This window comes from Fukomys damarensis, unplaced genomic scaffold (genome assembly GCF_012274545.1).
Source record: "Fukomys damarensis isolate Sample0158 unplaced genomic scaffold, DMR_v1.0_HiC HiC_scaffold_17, whole genome shotgun sequence".
Lineage (NCBI taxonomy): Eukaryota > Metazoa > Chordata > Mammalia > Rodentia > Bathyergidae > Fukomys > Fukomys damarensis.
Window position 1 is genome coordinate 33,182,165 of NW_022900929.1, and position 15,713 is coordinate 33,197,877.

The following is a 15,713-nucleotide window of genomic DNA, read 5'->3' on the forward strand; positions in this document are numbered from 1 at the left end:
ATCCCCGGCCCTTTTTTTTTTTTTTTTTTTTTTTGAGACAAGGTTTCACTAAGTTGCTAAATTGCCCAGCCTGGGTTCGAATTTATGATCCTCCTACTTCAGCCTCCCAGTGTGTTGGAATTATAGATATGTTCCACTATGCCAAGCATAAAGTTTAGTTTACAGATTAGATATAGTAAGAGATTAATAACAATAACAAATAATAAAATACCAGCATTCTGGAGGCTGAGACAGGAGGATCGCTGCAAGTTCGAGGCCAGCCTGGGTTACACAGTGAGTTCAAAGCCAGCCTAAAATACACAGTGAAACCCTGTCTCAAAAATACAAAAAAAGGACTGGGGATTTACCTAGTAGCACCATGCCTGCCTCACAGGCTCAAGGTCCTGAGTTCGATCTCCGGTACCAAAAGAAAAAAAAGAACAATTATGAAAATATGCCATAATGTTATTGTCAGCTTCTCTACGCTTGTGCTTTGGGGCCATTATTAAATGGAGTAAAATTAAATTAACATAAGTGGTGTGACACCATGACAAGTGATTTGGTAACCTAGACTGCCACTAAGTGACCAGAGGGTGGGTAATACAAACAACACAGGCAAAGGCATCTACAAAGAGACATAATACATGCCCTGCGCTAAGAAGTGATTCATGCCTCATGTAGAATGGCTTGGGATTTCACCACAGTACTCAGAACAATGCACAATTTAAAACTAACAAATTGCTTTTTTCTGGAATTTTCCATTTAATATTTTTGGATGGTGATTAACTCAGGGTAACTAGAACTGCGCAAGCAAACCACGGAGAAGGAGAGGCACTACTTTAAATACTAGCACTTGCCTTAACTGTCTGAGTAACCTTGGGCCAGCTGCTTAACTTGTGCCTCGGTTTCCTCAGATGTGTGTTAGGGAACGCAATGGTGGCCGCCATCTTGGTTATGGAAAGAACTGAGTGAACTCACATATAGGGAGTTCCTAACTGCCATGAGCCTCAGTAAGCAGCAGCTCCAGGTGTCTTGCTGATCCCCGGCATGACCTCACAAGGCAGGTTCTTTCTTCATCTCCATTTGGCAGAACATGACATTGAATGACAAAGCCAGTCTCACCCCAAACCGACGGTGCTATCCTGCCTTAGGACCATCGCTAGCAGATGCCTTTACCCAGTATCCTGTGCTTCAGGCTCATACAGAGCACTCTTGCCATTTCTAATCCATCTGAAAATCAGGTCTTGTTACAGCCACTTCACAGTTAAGAAAACCAAAGTTTAAACTGAGCCAGAAGTGCGAACTCCCATCTGCAGCCCTCACTCCCTGTGTTGTCATTTAAAATGTCAAACACATTGACTTCAACTTCCTGTAGAAGACGAATCACGAAAGGAGTCTTGGTGTGCACCAAAGCTATGGTCATAAGCACTTTCTCTGGCATCTACTTGTTCGGGTGTAACTTGGGAATTTCAGAGAAACCCCGGCCAGCCCTTCCTGTGTGCAGAGCCGGCACCCACAGAGCTCCAGGTCATTGCGAGCTGGCTGTTCTGGCCATCCATTCCTTGTCAAGGGTGGGACCCTCGCCTTCCTTGAAGTGTGGAGATAGATATCTTGATAGATACTAGATATCTTGCACTGTAGCAAAGGAACAGAGAAGACAGCAATGTTCAGTTGCCTGAAAACTCTCCCTAAATCCAAGAATCAGAAGGCCACCTGTTGTCTGATTCCATTCATACACAATACTCAGAATAGGCGAGTACAGGAGAGGCTGCTTAGGGGGATGGAGAGGAAACAATAGGCAGTGACTGCTGACAGATGTGGGTTTCTTTTTGACTTGATGAAATTGTCCTGGAATTAGATAGCAGGGATTGTTGCCCAACCTGTGACTCTGTTACAAATCATCTACTCGTACATTTACTGGGATGGACTTTACAGAATGTGAATTGTATCTCAAGAAAAGTTATTTGAGAAAAAAACAAAAAACAGGCTCTTGGGATTAAGCACAGAGTTGAGGGGTGGGCAGCGAAGGCTTGGGCAGGAAGACAGTAGTGTGTGGCTGTGACAGGTCTGGGGCACCATCCAGGGCCACAGGCCTTGGGGGTCACAGTGGAAAGGAGCAGTGGGACTGATGCTGTGGAGACACATGGGAGGCTGTGGGGTAGGTACTTACTTGGCCCTTTCCTCTTCAGCCAAAGCAGCCCTGCTTGTATGCCTTCTACTACTGGATCCCTCTTATGGTTTGGCTTGCAATAGGGTACTCAAATTTTTCAAAAACCCCCAAGCTAGCTGTTCTCTCTTTAAGACTTTCTAACTTAATTGCAGTGGTCTCTGTGAAGTACCTGATTTCCATGTCAGTACACTTCTTGTTCTTGTGGTTTTTACTGAGTCCTACATTTCACAGAAGGAACTTCAGAGAAGGGCTGGTGCATTATTTTGCCCCAAACCTTCTTCAGATCCCAGTCCAGACTTTCCTTTGTGCAGTGCCCTGGCTTGAATGCATACTTACTGTTATCTTTTATTGATTTATGAGACTGGGGAATGTTCCCTAATAGAATTGTGGCTTAACATGTGATGTGTATTTAGAAAGAAGTCTGGCATCTAGTTTTATAGAACTATTGTGAAAGCTATTATAATCTGATACTGTTTTAATCTTTCTGGGCTCTGGTGATTTGGTAGAATCTTGCTCAAGGGTATTTCTAGCCAGTGCATATTTCAGTTTCTCAACCTTTCTACCCTTTTTTCCCTTTACTTTTGTTTTCTTATTTTTCCATTTTATTTCCTTCCTCTCTTTCTTGGAATATTTAGGGTTAAATTAATCATACTCCTTACTGTAGAGCATTATGATAGCTGGCCTACTTCAGGCCCCTCTTTAAAAAATAATTTCCTGCAGCCAGGCGCAGTGGTGCTTGCCTGTAATCCCAGCACTCAGGAGGCTGAGGCAGGAGGATCACTGTGAGTTCGAGACCAGCCTGGGCTACACAGTGAGTTCCAGGTCAGTCTCAACTACATAGTGAGACCCTGTCTCAAAAAACAAAAAACAAAAAACAAACAAAAAAAAAAAAAGAAAGAAAGAAAGAAAAAAAGAAAACAAATAAGATTTTATTTCATTGCCATTAGAGATGGAAGACAACAACTTAAATGTGACCTCACAATGGCATATCTGAAAGACCATGACCATCTTGGTTTTAAGGGACGATTAAAGATGTAGGAAGAGGAACAAGAAATAATATCTTGGGAGGGCAGGGACAAGGGGAAAAACTGAGAACCAAGACTTGTCACGTAGAGGTACAAGATCCCAACAATGAATGTAACTGTACTGTATCCCTAAAATGTACCAATAAATTCAATTAAGGCTGGAAAAAAAAGAAATAATATCTTTATCATATGGAAACAATGCATTCAGGGAGAAATTTTATTTATTTTGCTTTTGTTTTTTGAGACAAGGTCTTGCTATGTAGTTCAGGCTGCCTCCAAATCAAGAAGATCCTTTTTGGCCTCAGCCTCCTGAGTGCTAAGATTACAGGTGTGCACCACCACACCTGGCTGGAAGAATTTAAGGGTGATAAAAGCCATCGCATTTAACTCACTTTGACTTTATTAGATGAAGCTTTGACTATCTGCCTCAGTATAAGCCATGGAAATTTACCGGCAAAGTTGATCAAATGTGTTTCAACAAGCTGAACTGTAATTTTCCTCAGACTTTTCTTGTAAAATTGGAACCACATTTCCACATTGAAGAGTAGAGAAAGAACTGGCCAGAAGCTTTCACAGGCAACCCTGAAACATACTTTGTTCAATACACCATCAGGATGGTGTCTACCACCACTCAGGAGTGAGGTTGTGCAGGATGAGGTTGTGTATGCCTGCAATCCCAGGTACTTGGGAGGCCGAGGCAGGAAAGTTGCAAGTTCAAGGCAGCTTAGTGACACCTTGTCTTAAAAAAAAAAATTTTTTTAAAAATACACACACACACACACACACACACACACACACACACGTAAGTAAAAGGGATGGGGATGCAGTTCAATGGTAAGCACTTGCCTGCCATGTTTGAGGTCTTGGGTTTGGTTTCTAGCACTGCAAAGAAAAAGAAAGTGAAGTTGTGCCCTTTAGGGGCCCAAGGGCCTTTCATGTTTGCATCCTCTGTGTCTAACCCTGTGCGTGGTTGTAGCCAAGTTTGCTTATCACTGAATGAAGATGCAGGGAGTGTGGCGCCCTGTGCCTCTGGAATCTCTACAACTCTGCCTGACTCTGAGATCCTGTCCATCTCTGCCACTGTCACACAAGTGCGAGGCGTGAGCCTGTGCCTGCCAGAATGCATTCCATGAGGAGAGATGCAGACCCCAGAAAACTGTCAGTGAAAGATTCTCATGTCGAACCGTGAGGCAGCAGGACTGATAATCTGCAGCAGTTTCATTCACAGGCTAAAGACAATTTACTTCAACAGAAAGTTAATAAGCACCAACTCAGCACCATGCTAGGAATGAAGAGAAGCAAGTAAAGCGTGTGATATGAGCCCAACTTTAAGGTGACTTGTAATTTGGCTGAGTGGTCAGATACTGTAAATGAGAGTTTAATTCAGCAAGTGACACAGACGACTGCAAATAAGTGAGAGATCAGGCCTGGAGCAGCTGGTGAAAACCTCACAAAGGAAGGCAAGCAGAGACCAAGGTGTGGCCGCTGCCCTCCTGGGACAGCTGCAGAGGTGGGGCATATAGTTAGAGAGGGGAGGCTTTGAGATCAGAGAGATGAGGGCCTACATGCTGACCTGGCTTTCTTCTTCCTGCCCCTTGACCTTGCCTCTCTAATCTTCCACCTTCTCATCTTTGTTGCTGAGGGAGTTCCAGAGTGGTGGGAGGATTAAGTGTGATCCTGCCTATGCATGGCCTGGTGACACGGCTGATGCCTACGACTGATGCCCTTGATTGGAGAGGAAGACTGAAGGACAGCAGGTTCAGGGGCAGTTTTCCTTAGTGACAGGGAGTTCTCCATCCAGGCTCATGCTCCACTCTCAGGAGTCCTGGGTGAGTAAGTGTGAAAGTGTGAGAGGGGTCCTCTGGTGGCCACCCCCACGCTGGCCCAGAGTGCTGTGTGCCCAACTGCAGTGCAAGAGGCCTCAAGTGGGTCTATAGGCAATTCAGTATTCACACTAAAAACTCCAAGCACTTTTTGAAAAACGACAGTAGTGTGTTTACTTAAGTCATTTTGCTTCTTGAAATCTGTCCCAAGGGATGGAGGCAGGGTGTTGTTGATCTACAGAAATATCAACCATAGGGCCGGGGATTTAGCTCAGTGGTTCTGCCGCCTGCCTCACAAGCACAAGGACCCAAGTTCAATCCCCGGTACCAATAAATAAATAAATAAACAAACAAATAAATAAATAACTAAAGCACTACTTACACAATTATATTAGAAATCAACTAAATATCCAGAAATGACCTTCACTAGAAATCTCTTGGCAAATTTTTTTTTTTTTTTTTTTTGGTTTGTTGAGACTGACTGACCTGGAACTCACTATGTAGCCCAGGCTGGTCTCGAAATCACAGCGATCCTCCTGCCTCAGCCTCCCAAGTGCTGGGATTACAGGCGTGCGCCACCACGCCTGGCTCTTGGCAAATATTTGATAACCTGGGAAAATGCTTGGGATCTATAATGAGATAAAAACATTAGAATGCTGAACTGTGGGCCTGCTACTGAGAAGGGTCTGAATACTGGCTCAAGTTTGACAGGGAAACCAGGACCCGGGAGTTTGGTCAAAGCAGCAAACTTTGTCTTCCAATGGAGGTAACAACAGCAAATGCCACGTAGATGGTGCTGAGTGTGACGTACATGAAACAGCACTGTGGCTGGCAGTAGGCACAGCTGTTCTTTCTGGTGTTGCTAATGTCATTGTCACTGAGCTCAGGGGGCCATCATTGCTGGACCTACGGGGACAGAGCACTTGGTAGTGGGATAGGACAGGAGATCTCGCTGTACTTAAAAGAGCACATATTGGAGGAGATGCGGCAAAGGACAAAGAAAGAAGTTGGCTGGCAGAGGGGACGACGACCCCTCAGGAATAAAGACAACATTCTACTTCCTTTGAAGAATCTCTCTATCAGGTACAGACTCTCACTTTTCTAAGCTTTTGTTACATAGTCTCCTTCACGTCCTGGCTTGTTCTGCGGGATACTTTCTTAAAGAAGCTTCCAAAATAGTGTTTCCAGGATAAGAGGGAAATACAAGGCACAGAACCTTTGCCTGAGAACCTCAGCCAGTCATTCTCACAGCAGAAAGAAATAGAATCATGGCTCTTTGGTTTGAAGATGGAGCTTTAAGACCAGGCGAGGGAGGCTGAGGCTGAGTCAGACCCGAGACTTGCTGGTGGAGAGGCGTGCCTGCCCCACCCTACTGGCACCCGCAGGAGACCTGACAACTTGCTAGGCTTTCTGTTGGCTCTGGAGGGCTTGGTGGAGCAGCAGCACCCTGACCTTTGCTATCATCCGTGAGTGCAGGACATGGGGAGGGAGATTGGAAACGGCACCAGCCCAAGCCCCAGCCAGATCCTGCCTTGTCCTGCAGAGGTCGCCTGAATGTTTTCCCCAGGTGCGGCCCCGGGTTCAGGAATGCACAGAGTTCCTGAACCCACATCTCACCGGTAGTTTTTCTGTCCTCCCTGCAGTGATGCGGTGCCTGGGGATCCCCACTCGAGTGATCACCAACTTTGACTCTGGCCACGACACTGACGGGAACTTGATCATAGATGAGTACTATGACAACACAGGCAGGATTTTGGAGAACAAGAAGAAGGATACCGTCTGGTGAGAGAGGACCTCTAGGTCTATTTCTAAGGCCACATGTCTGAGCCAAAGCCCACAAGCAGGAAAGGAAGGCAAGACTGTGTCCAGAGCTTGATACCCCTCCCATTCCTCCATCCCTTGCCAACTCCAGGACTTGCTGTCCCCACCCCAGGGCTGGGAGACAGCTGCACAAAAGCAATTTGGCCCTTAGGATCCTTGTGTCACCAGAGCTCTGCACCCTGGCTTGAGGCTTCCCTCTTTGGCTCCTCTGTCATCTAATGCTCAGCCTACAGTTCTGACCATTGGAGGGCTCAAAGTCGTGCCGCTGGACACAAAGCCATGAATGCCCCTCTGAGCAGTGATGGGGAAGGGGCCACGCCGACCTTTTTGAGAGCGGGGGTTTTAGCTTTCACTCTATTCACACAGTCAACAGAGGGCAAGTCTTTTCTGGGAGCCATGGACACTCATGGAAGGATGATCTGTCACCATTCACGCAGAAGTCTAGGCCCTGTGGATGCTAGATCCAACAGTTCCCCTGCTTCCACCTTGCTCTAGCATCAAGACAAGCAGGACAGCTCCTCCCTGAGCTGCATTTAACACCGGCTCCTCTGGTTTCTCCCCCAGGAACTTCCATGTCTGGAATGAGTGCTGGATGGCCCGGAAGGACCTCCCCCCTGGATACGGAGGCTGGCAGGTGCTGGATGCCACCCCTCAGGAGACCAGCAATGGTGAGGCTGCCCAGAGGGAAGGCAGGACCCGCTCTCATAGCACCTGCTTCTGCCCTGCCTGGCCGGCCACAAACTTGCCCCCCAGCTCCACATGGGGCTCTCCTGTTCTCCTCCAGGCCTCTACTGCTGTGGCCCTGCCTCAGTCAGAGCCATCAAAGAAGGGGAAGTGGATCTGAAATATGACACACCCTTCGTGTTCTCCATGGTGAACGCTGACTGCATGTCCTGGCTGGTCTACGGAGGGAAGGAGCAGAAGCTTCACCAGGACACGACTTCCGTGGGCAATTTCATCAGTACTAAGAGCATCCAGAGTGATGAGCGGGATGACGTCACGGAGAGCTACAAGTATGGAGAAGGTATAACCCCACTCAGTGTCCAGTCCTGCAGGCACCTTCTCCGGCCTGCCCAGGGAGCTGCAAGGCAATGAGGGCCAGATTGACCATTCATCCGGCCGTCAGCTCTAATATCCTAGTTGGGGCGTCCCCACTCCCTCCTTTCCTGTAGCCACCACCACCCCACATTCCACAGCCCAGTGAGCTCCCCCACAGCGATTAGAGAGACACTCTCCACCTGGCAGCCCCTCAACAGAAGAGAATCCTTTACCTCTGCTGCCTGAAAACTCTGCCTCCCTCTGAAGATGGCAGACTGCTTGGTACTCTCTCTCCTGATTATTTTATTTTCTTGAACATGCTGTTTAATTGTGTCTTCCTGTTTGGAATACAGGCCAGATGGTCCTTCTCACACATCTGAGGGACCAGCAAGGCCAGAGGAGCAAGCAGGGTGGGGGCTTCTTACTCGGCCAGCAGGGCTTCAGAGGAAGCTTCATTGGTCAGACGTAGAGGAATTTTTAGAAACTGAAAAAGGCCAACTGTCAGGGTCACCTCTGGGGAATCTGGCAATGCTTTCCAGCCGTGGGGCTGGAGACAAGGACAATCAGTTCTCTGTATCCATGGGTTTTGCACCCATGCATTCAAGCAACTGTGGATTGAAATTATTTGGGGAAAGAAATTGCATCCGTACCGAACATGTACACACTTTTTCTCCTTGTCACTGTGCCTTAAAACCATACAACAACTATTTACGTAGTGCTTCCATTGTAGAAGTTATCACTAAGTCTCTCGAGATGCTTTAAAGTCTATAGGAGGAGGTGTGTAGGTTACAAGCAAACACTACACCACTTTATGTAAGAGCCTAGCATCACCTGTCCAGTCCCCATGGACTCTGGAGGCACCCTGGTTGGCACCCCAAAAACAAATCTACAGGTAAGGTTTCAAGTACAAGTAGTTTATCTGGGAGGCACTGCAGGGAATGCTAGTAGGAGTGTAAACAAGAGAGACGAAAGAAGACAATCTGGGGGGATGAATACTGCTTTATTCTAACTATGTGGCAAATTATATTGCTTTTCTGAAATTCACATTAACAGATCTGCATTTTTATTTGCTAAATCTGGTAGCCCTGCCATCGGTTCAGTTAGATGTACAGACATCACTGCAGATTTGTACACCTGAGAGGTGAGGAACCCAGTCCTGGGGGCTGCCCCTTGGGAATGTGCATTCCTGGCACTCCTGATCTGCCCCAGCACAGGCTGGGTCCACTCCAGGGACAGAGAAAGTTTCAGGAGTCATAGGGGCTACAATCTGAAAGTAGGGCCAGTGGGCACCAAAATGGAACACAGAGAGGGTCTGGGCAGGACACTGAGTGTGTTTACGACAAGGCCCATGGGTCCTCCGTGCTTGCAGGGAGACTGAGTTACACTGAAGTGGCCCTCAGTGCCCTGCTTCATCCTGGCTCCTGTGTCAGCAGGCTTCTATCTCCTCTGACCTGGACTGATGCGATCTGGGGACCAAACAGACCACAGGCACCCCGAATGTGACTCACACCTCTCAGGGCCCATTTTTACTGAGCCAAAAGTCTCGAGACCCTCTTCTGCCTAGAGCTGGGCTTACAATTGACTCCCGTAGCAAGAGTATCAACGTGGCCTCTAGCTCAGAAGATTGTGTACTTGCACAGAAAGCGTGAAGCCAGTCCCTGGGGACAGTGGACTCTCAGTAGAGGGGCTCCTAGGGGTACCTGGAGAAGTGTTCCTGCCTCTGGGTCTGGTGAGATGGAGCAGGAGGCCTGGGCCACTCCAGGAACTCTGTTTGCCTGAATGATCTCACTTACCTGTTTATTTATGACTTTTATTGTACCTCTGGGTTTCTCAGTTTACAGGAATCAGTCTACACTTCACCATTTATTTAGTTCTTAAACAGGAAATCACCCCATACTGTCTTTTTTATTGATACAATTTTTATGATACACAAAAACATAAAAATCGTACACATTAATGGGATACCCTGTAATGTTTTAATACGTGCATACTTTGCATAATGTTTAAATCAGGTTAAACGTATTTATCTCCTAATATATTTACCACTCGTTTATGGCAAAAACAAAACAAAACAACCCTCAAAGTCTTTTCTCCCAACCTTTGCAGGATACAGGGCACTACTGCTACCCCTAGTCATGGAGCAGTGTAGTAGCATCCCAGAACTTCTTGCTCTTATCAGCGGACGCTGCTCAACTTCTCCCATCCCCCCTCTGCCCAGTCCCCTCTCTCCCTTGCCTCTGGCAACTACCACAGGAAAGCAACCTGTTCAGATTCCACATATGTAGTACAGTACTTGCCTTTCCGTGCCTGGCTCATTTCACTTAGCATAGCGATTTGAATGTCACAAATGATGGGCTTTTCGTTCTTTGCAACGGATGGGTGGTATTCCATTGTGACAATGTCCCACGTTTTCTTCCTCCATCCTTCAGCTGCTGGGCTTTTAGGTTGTTTCCATTTCTGTGAATAATGTGGCAGAGAACACCCTCATGCAGGTGTGTCTCAAACAGACTGATTTCATTTCCTGCGGTGAAGTCCCAGGTGTGGGGCTGCTGAAGTAGGTGATTTTTCTATTTAGTTTTTCAAGGACACTGTACTTTCCCGCCTGGTGGCTGTACTGATTCACATCCCCATCAGCAGTGTGGAAGGCTTGGCTTTTCTTAACGTCCCCCCTGACACTTATCACCCTTATCTGTTTGTTGATAGCCATTGTCACTGAAAGGCGGTGATAGCTCAGTGTTGAATTGCATTTCCTTGGTGATTATTGGTGCTGAGCACTTTTTCATATGCCCGTAGGCCATTTGTGTTTCTTCTTTTGAGAAACATCTATGTAGATCTACTGTCCATTTTTTATTCTGGCCTTTTTGTTGTTCTTTGTTTGTTTAGTGTTGGATTTTTTATACATTCTAGATATTAATCCCTTGTCAGATGTACAGTTTGTAAAGATTTTTTTTTCCCATCTGTAAGTTGTCTCTTCACTCTGCTGGTTGTTTCCTTTGCTGCGCAGAAGCTTTTTAGTTTGATGTAATTCCATTTGTCTATTTTTGTTTGGGTTTTCTGTGCTGTGGGGATTGTCCCAAAAATCACTGCTCATTTTCGTGTACTAAAACATTTCCCTCATGTTTTCTCCTGTTAGTTGTGTAGTTGTTAACCCATTTGAGTTGATTTTTATAGCTAGTGACAGAGGCCCAGTTTCATTTTTTATATGTGGATATCCAATTTTTCCCAACACCATTTATTGATCCTTTGCCCAATGCTTGTTCTAGAACCTTTATAAAAATCAGCTGACTAGAGATAAGTGGGCTTACCTCTAGGCAATTTTCTCCCATTGGAATGTGTTCCCACCTATATGCCAATACTGTGCCGTTTTGGTTACTACAGCTTTGTATGTAAGTTTTGAAGTCAGGTAATATAATGCCTTCTGCTTTGTTCTTTTTGCTCAAGATAGCACTGGCTATTCTAGTTTTTGTGGTTCCATGTGAACTTTAGATTTGCTCTTTCTACTTCTGTGAAGATTGTCATTGGTATTTTGGTAGAGATTGCACTGAATATATAGATTTCTTTGAGTAGTATGGACATATTTAATAATATTGATCTTTTTGTTGTTGTTGGTGGTGACACTGGGGATGGAACTCAGGACCTTGCACTTGTGAGAATAGTATTGATTCTTCTAATCTGTGAAAACAGAGTATCTTCCCTCTTATTTGTGTCCTCTTCAACTTCTTTTATCAATGTTTTGTAATTTTTATTATATAGATCTTTTACCTCTTTGGGTAAATGTATACCTAGGTACTTTATTTATTTGGAGCTATTATAAATGGGGTTGGTTTCTATTTCAGATAATTCATTATCAAATTATAGCAGTGCTACTGATTTTTGCAAGATGATTTGGTATCCTGAAACTTTACTGAATTCATTTATTTTAATCATTTTCTGGTGGAGATTTTGGGTTTTCTGTATATAAGCTCATGTTTTACTTGGCATGGTGGCCCACGCATATAATCCCAGCACTCAGGAGGCTGAGTCAGGAGGATCAGCACAAGTTTGAGGCCAGCCTGGGCTACCTTAAGTCCAACCTTCACTACAAAGCGAGACCCTGTCTAAAAAAACAAGAAAAAAAAATTCATACCTTCTACAAAAGTGAGTTTGACTTACTTTCCAGTTTGGATGCCCTTTCTTGCTTTCTCTAACTTGTTTGCTTTAATAGGACTTCCAGAATTCTATTGAATAAATGATATAAAAATAGGCATTCTTGCCTTGTCCTGAATCTTGAGAGAGAATGCTTTCAGTTTTCCCCTATTCAGTATAGTGTTATCAGATAGCTTGATATAAATGGCCTATGTTGTGTTGAGGTACGTTCCCTCCATGCCTAATCTGTTCAGTGTTTTCATCATGAAGGGATATTGATCACATCAAATGTCTTTGTCTGCTGAGGTGATTATTCATTGGATGTGGTATATCAAGTTTATTGTCTGAATACATTGGTCCATTCTCAGATCCGTGGCATGAATTCTACTCATCATGCTGATTAATCTTTTCACTGGATTTAGATTGTGCAGATTTTGTTTGGGGTTTTTGTGTCTGTATTAATCAAGAATATTAGTGTGTACTTTTTAATTATGAGCTTATCATCACAGCATCACAGTAATGCTGGCCTTGTAGAATGTATTTAGAAGAATTCCTCCATCTTCTATTTTGGGGGGAATAATTTTAGGAAAATTGTATTAGTTACTTTTTAAATGTTTGATAGAACTTGGCAGTAAAGTCAGATGAAGTCTGGCTTTTCTTTGTTTAGAGGTCTTTACTACTAATGCAGTCTTGTTACATGATATTGATTTATTCAGATTTTCTATTTCTTCCTGATTCAGAATCTGTATGTTTCCAGGTTCTCGGATTTGTTGAAGTATAGTTTCTCATAATAATCGGTAGTGATATCTTTGTACCTCAGTTGTAATATCTCCCTTTCTACCTTTGATTTGTTTTGAGTCCCCCCCCCATTTTTCTTACTTGGTTTGGCTAAAAGTTTGTCTATTTTGTTTATCTTTTCAAAGAACCAGCTCTTTGTTTCATCACTCTTTTGTTTTTTGTTGTTTTAGTCTGTATTTCATTTATTTCTACTAATCTTTATTCTTTCTTTCCTTCTACTAATTTTGGAGTTGGTTGGTTCTAGAGTTTCTAGTTTCTTGAGATGCGCTGCTACTTTCTACACTTTTTAATATGGCCATTGATTGCTATGAATTTCCCTCTTAGTACTGCTTTTGCTATATCCATAGGTTTTAGTACACTGTATTTTATTTCCTTTTTCACTTGCTTTGAGAAATGCTAAATTTTCTTCTTGATTTCTTCCTTGAATCATCAGTTGCTCAAAAGCATGTTGTTTAACTTCCATGTACTATTTGTACAGTATCTAAAGTTTTTCTGGTTACCGATCTCTACTTTTATCATATTCTGGATCAAAAAGATTATCAATATGGTTTCAATTTTTATAAATTTGTTGAGACTCGTTTTTATCACATGTTCTTCCTAGAGAAGGTTCAATGTTCTGATGAGAAAAAGGTGTACTCAGCAGCGGTTGGGTGGAATGTTCTGCAGTAAATCCATTTGGTCTAGGGTGCAACTTAACTCTGCTATTTGTTGGTTTTCTGTCCAGATGATGTGTCTATGGTTCAATTTTGGGTGTTAAAATCCCCAGCTATTACCATATTGGAACCTTCTTTCCCTTTAGGTCTATTATTATTTGTTTTACACATTTGGGTGCTCTGATATGAGATGCATATGTATTTATATTGTTATTTCCTCTTGCTGAATTTACCTCTTAATGATTATATAATAACCTTCCTTGTCTCTTTTTACTGCTTTTAATTTAAAGTTATTTTTATCTAACATAAGCATGCTGATCTCTACGTACTTGTGGTTTCCATTTGCATGTCATATCTGATGCCATCCCTTCACTTTTAGTCTATGTGTGTCCTTAGACATGAAGTGAATTAATTGTAACATATAACTATGTTCTTATTTTTTTACTCTACCCACTCACTCTATGTCTTTTAATTGGATAATTTAATCTATTTATATTCAAGGTAATTACTGATGTATAAGTTTCTTACTATAGACATAATGCAACTTGTTTTCTAGTTTTGTTGTATTTTCTTTCTCCATTTCTTATAGTCTTCATTTGTGGTAAGTGTTTTACTGTACTAGTGTATTTTAACTCCTTGCTTATTATGTTTGGTTTGTCTATTGTAGATTCTGTTTTGTACCTATCATGAGGCTTAGAAAAAACTTTTGTTGATAACAAACTATTTTGAAATGATATCAGCTTAACATAATTATAAACAACAAACACAAAGGGACAAAAGAAAATATATTAGAAAGAGAACTCTACACTTGCATACCAATTCTCCCCATATTTTAAATTTGTATATATTTATTTATTTTTGAGACAGGGTCTCACTATGTAGTTGAGACTGATCTGGAACTCACTATGTAGCCCAGGCTGGTCTGGAACTCACAGCGATCTTCCTGCCTCAACTCCCCGAGTGCTGGGATTACAGGTGTGCGCCACCATGCCCGGCCCCACATAAATTTTGATAGCCCATTTTACATATTTTATATTATACATCTCTTAACACATTAATGTACTTTTTATTATTTAATTTTGTTTTATAGTCTTCATACTAAAGAATTACTAATGGTTTACACACAATGCTTACAATATGAGTGCATTCTGAATTTGTATAACTACTTTTACCAGTGAGATTTATAACTTCTCCTGTTTTCTTCTTACTCATTAGTGTCTCTTCCTTACAGTTTGAGCAACTTTCTTTAACATCTCTTGTAGAACAGGTCTGATGGAAATGCATTGCCTGGGTGTTTGTCTGGAGAAATCTTTATTCCTCTTTCATTTAAAAGATAGCTGTGCTCGATACAGTATTCTTAGTTGACAGCTTTTCTCCTTCAGTACTGTGAAAATTTCATGCTACTCTGTCCTGGCCCAAAAGATCTGTGCTGAAAACTCTGCTGTCAGAAGAGGTGGGGCTCCACTATGTGTTATTTGTTTCTTTTCTCTTGCGACCTTGAGAATCTTCTCTATATCTTTAACCTGTGAGAGCTTGATTATAAGAATTCTTGGGGTAGACATGGTTGAGTTAAATTTGACTGGTGCTGTTGAGTATGAGAAATTTTATGATTTTAAAAATAAGCTTTCTAAAGCTGGGTGTGGTGGCTCACACCTGTAATCCCAGCACTCAGGAGGCAGAGGCAGGAGGATTGCCACAAGTTCGAGGCCAGCCTGAGCTACATAATGAGTTCAGGGCCAGCCTAAACTATAAAGTGAGACCCTGTCTCAAACAAACAAACAAAAAAGCTTTCTATCTCTGTGGCATTATTAATCTTTTTTAACTCCAATACCCAAATATTTGCTCTTTTAGTACTGTCCCAAAGTTCCTATAAGTTCTACTTTATTCTTTTTTTCTCCTCCAACTGTGCATTTTCAAACACCTGTCTTTGAGTTCACTAATTCATTTTTCTATTTCATCTATTCTGCTTGTTATGCCTTCTACTGCACTTTTAATTGCTGAGTGTATTTTTCAGCTCAAAAAAATTTTTTTTAATAATTGCTACCATTTCTTTGTTGAATTTCTCTGTTGGAATACTGAAATATTTCTCTGTGCTTTCTTCAAGTTTGTTAAGTTTCCTTAAGACAGCTGTATTAAATTCTCTGAGAATTTTTCCACACTGATTCTTGTCTGATCTATTTCTGGCATCTTATAAGGTAAGGTCTGATTTCCTGAAAGCTCTTGATGTTTGATGGCATGCAACATTGTTGATGTGTTGTCACTGTTTCAATTCTAAAGAGCA

At 42.9% G+C, this 15,713-nt stretch overlaps 1 protein-coding gene across 1 annotated transcript in view; it reads left to right on the forward strand.

Moving 5' to 3' along the window:
- The window catches only part of Tgm5 (transglutaminase 5), a 37,112-nt gene that overhangs the window by 15,559 nt on the left and 5,840 nt on the right, over positions 1 to 15,713 (forward strand). The window contains exons 7-9 of the mRNA XM_033764971.1: positions 6,641 to 6,779; positions 7,383 to 7,486; positions 7,603 to 7,842. Coding sequence (XP_033620862.1) covers positions 6,641 to 6,779; positions 7,383 to 7,486; positions 7,603 to 7,842 — 483 coding nt within the window. The remainder of the gene's footprint in view (positions 1 to 6,640; positions 6,780 to 7,382; positions 7,487 to 7,602; positions 7,843 to 15,713) is intronic.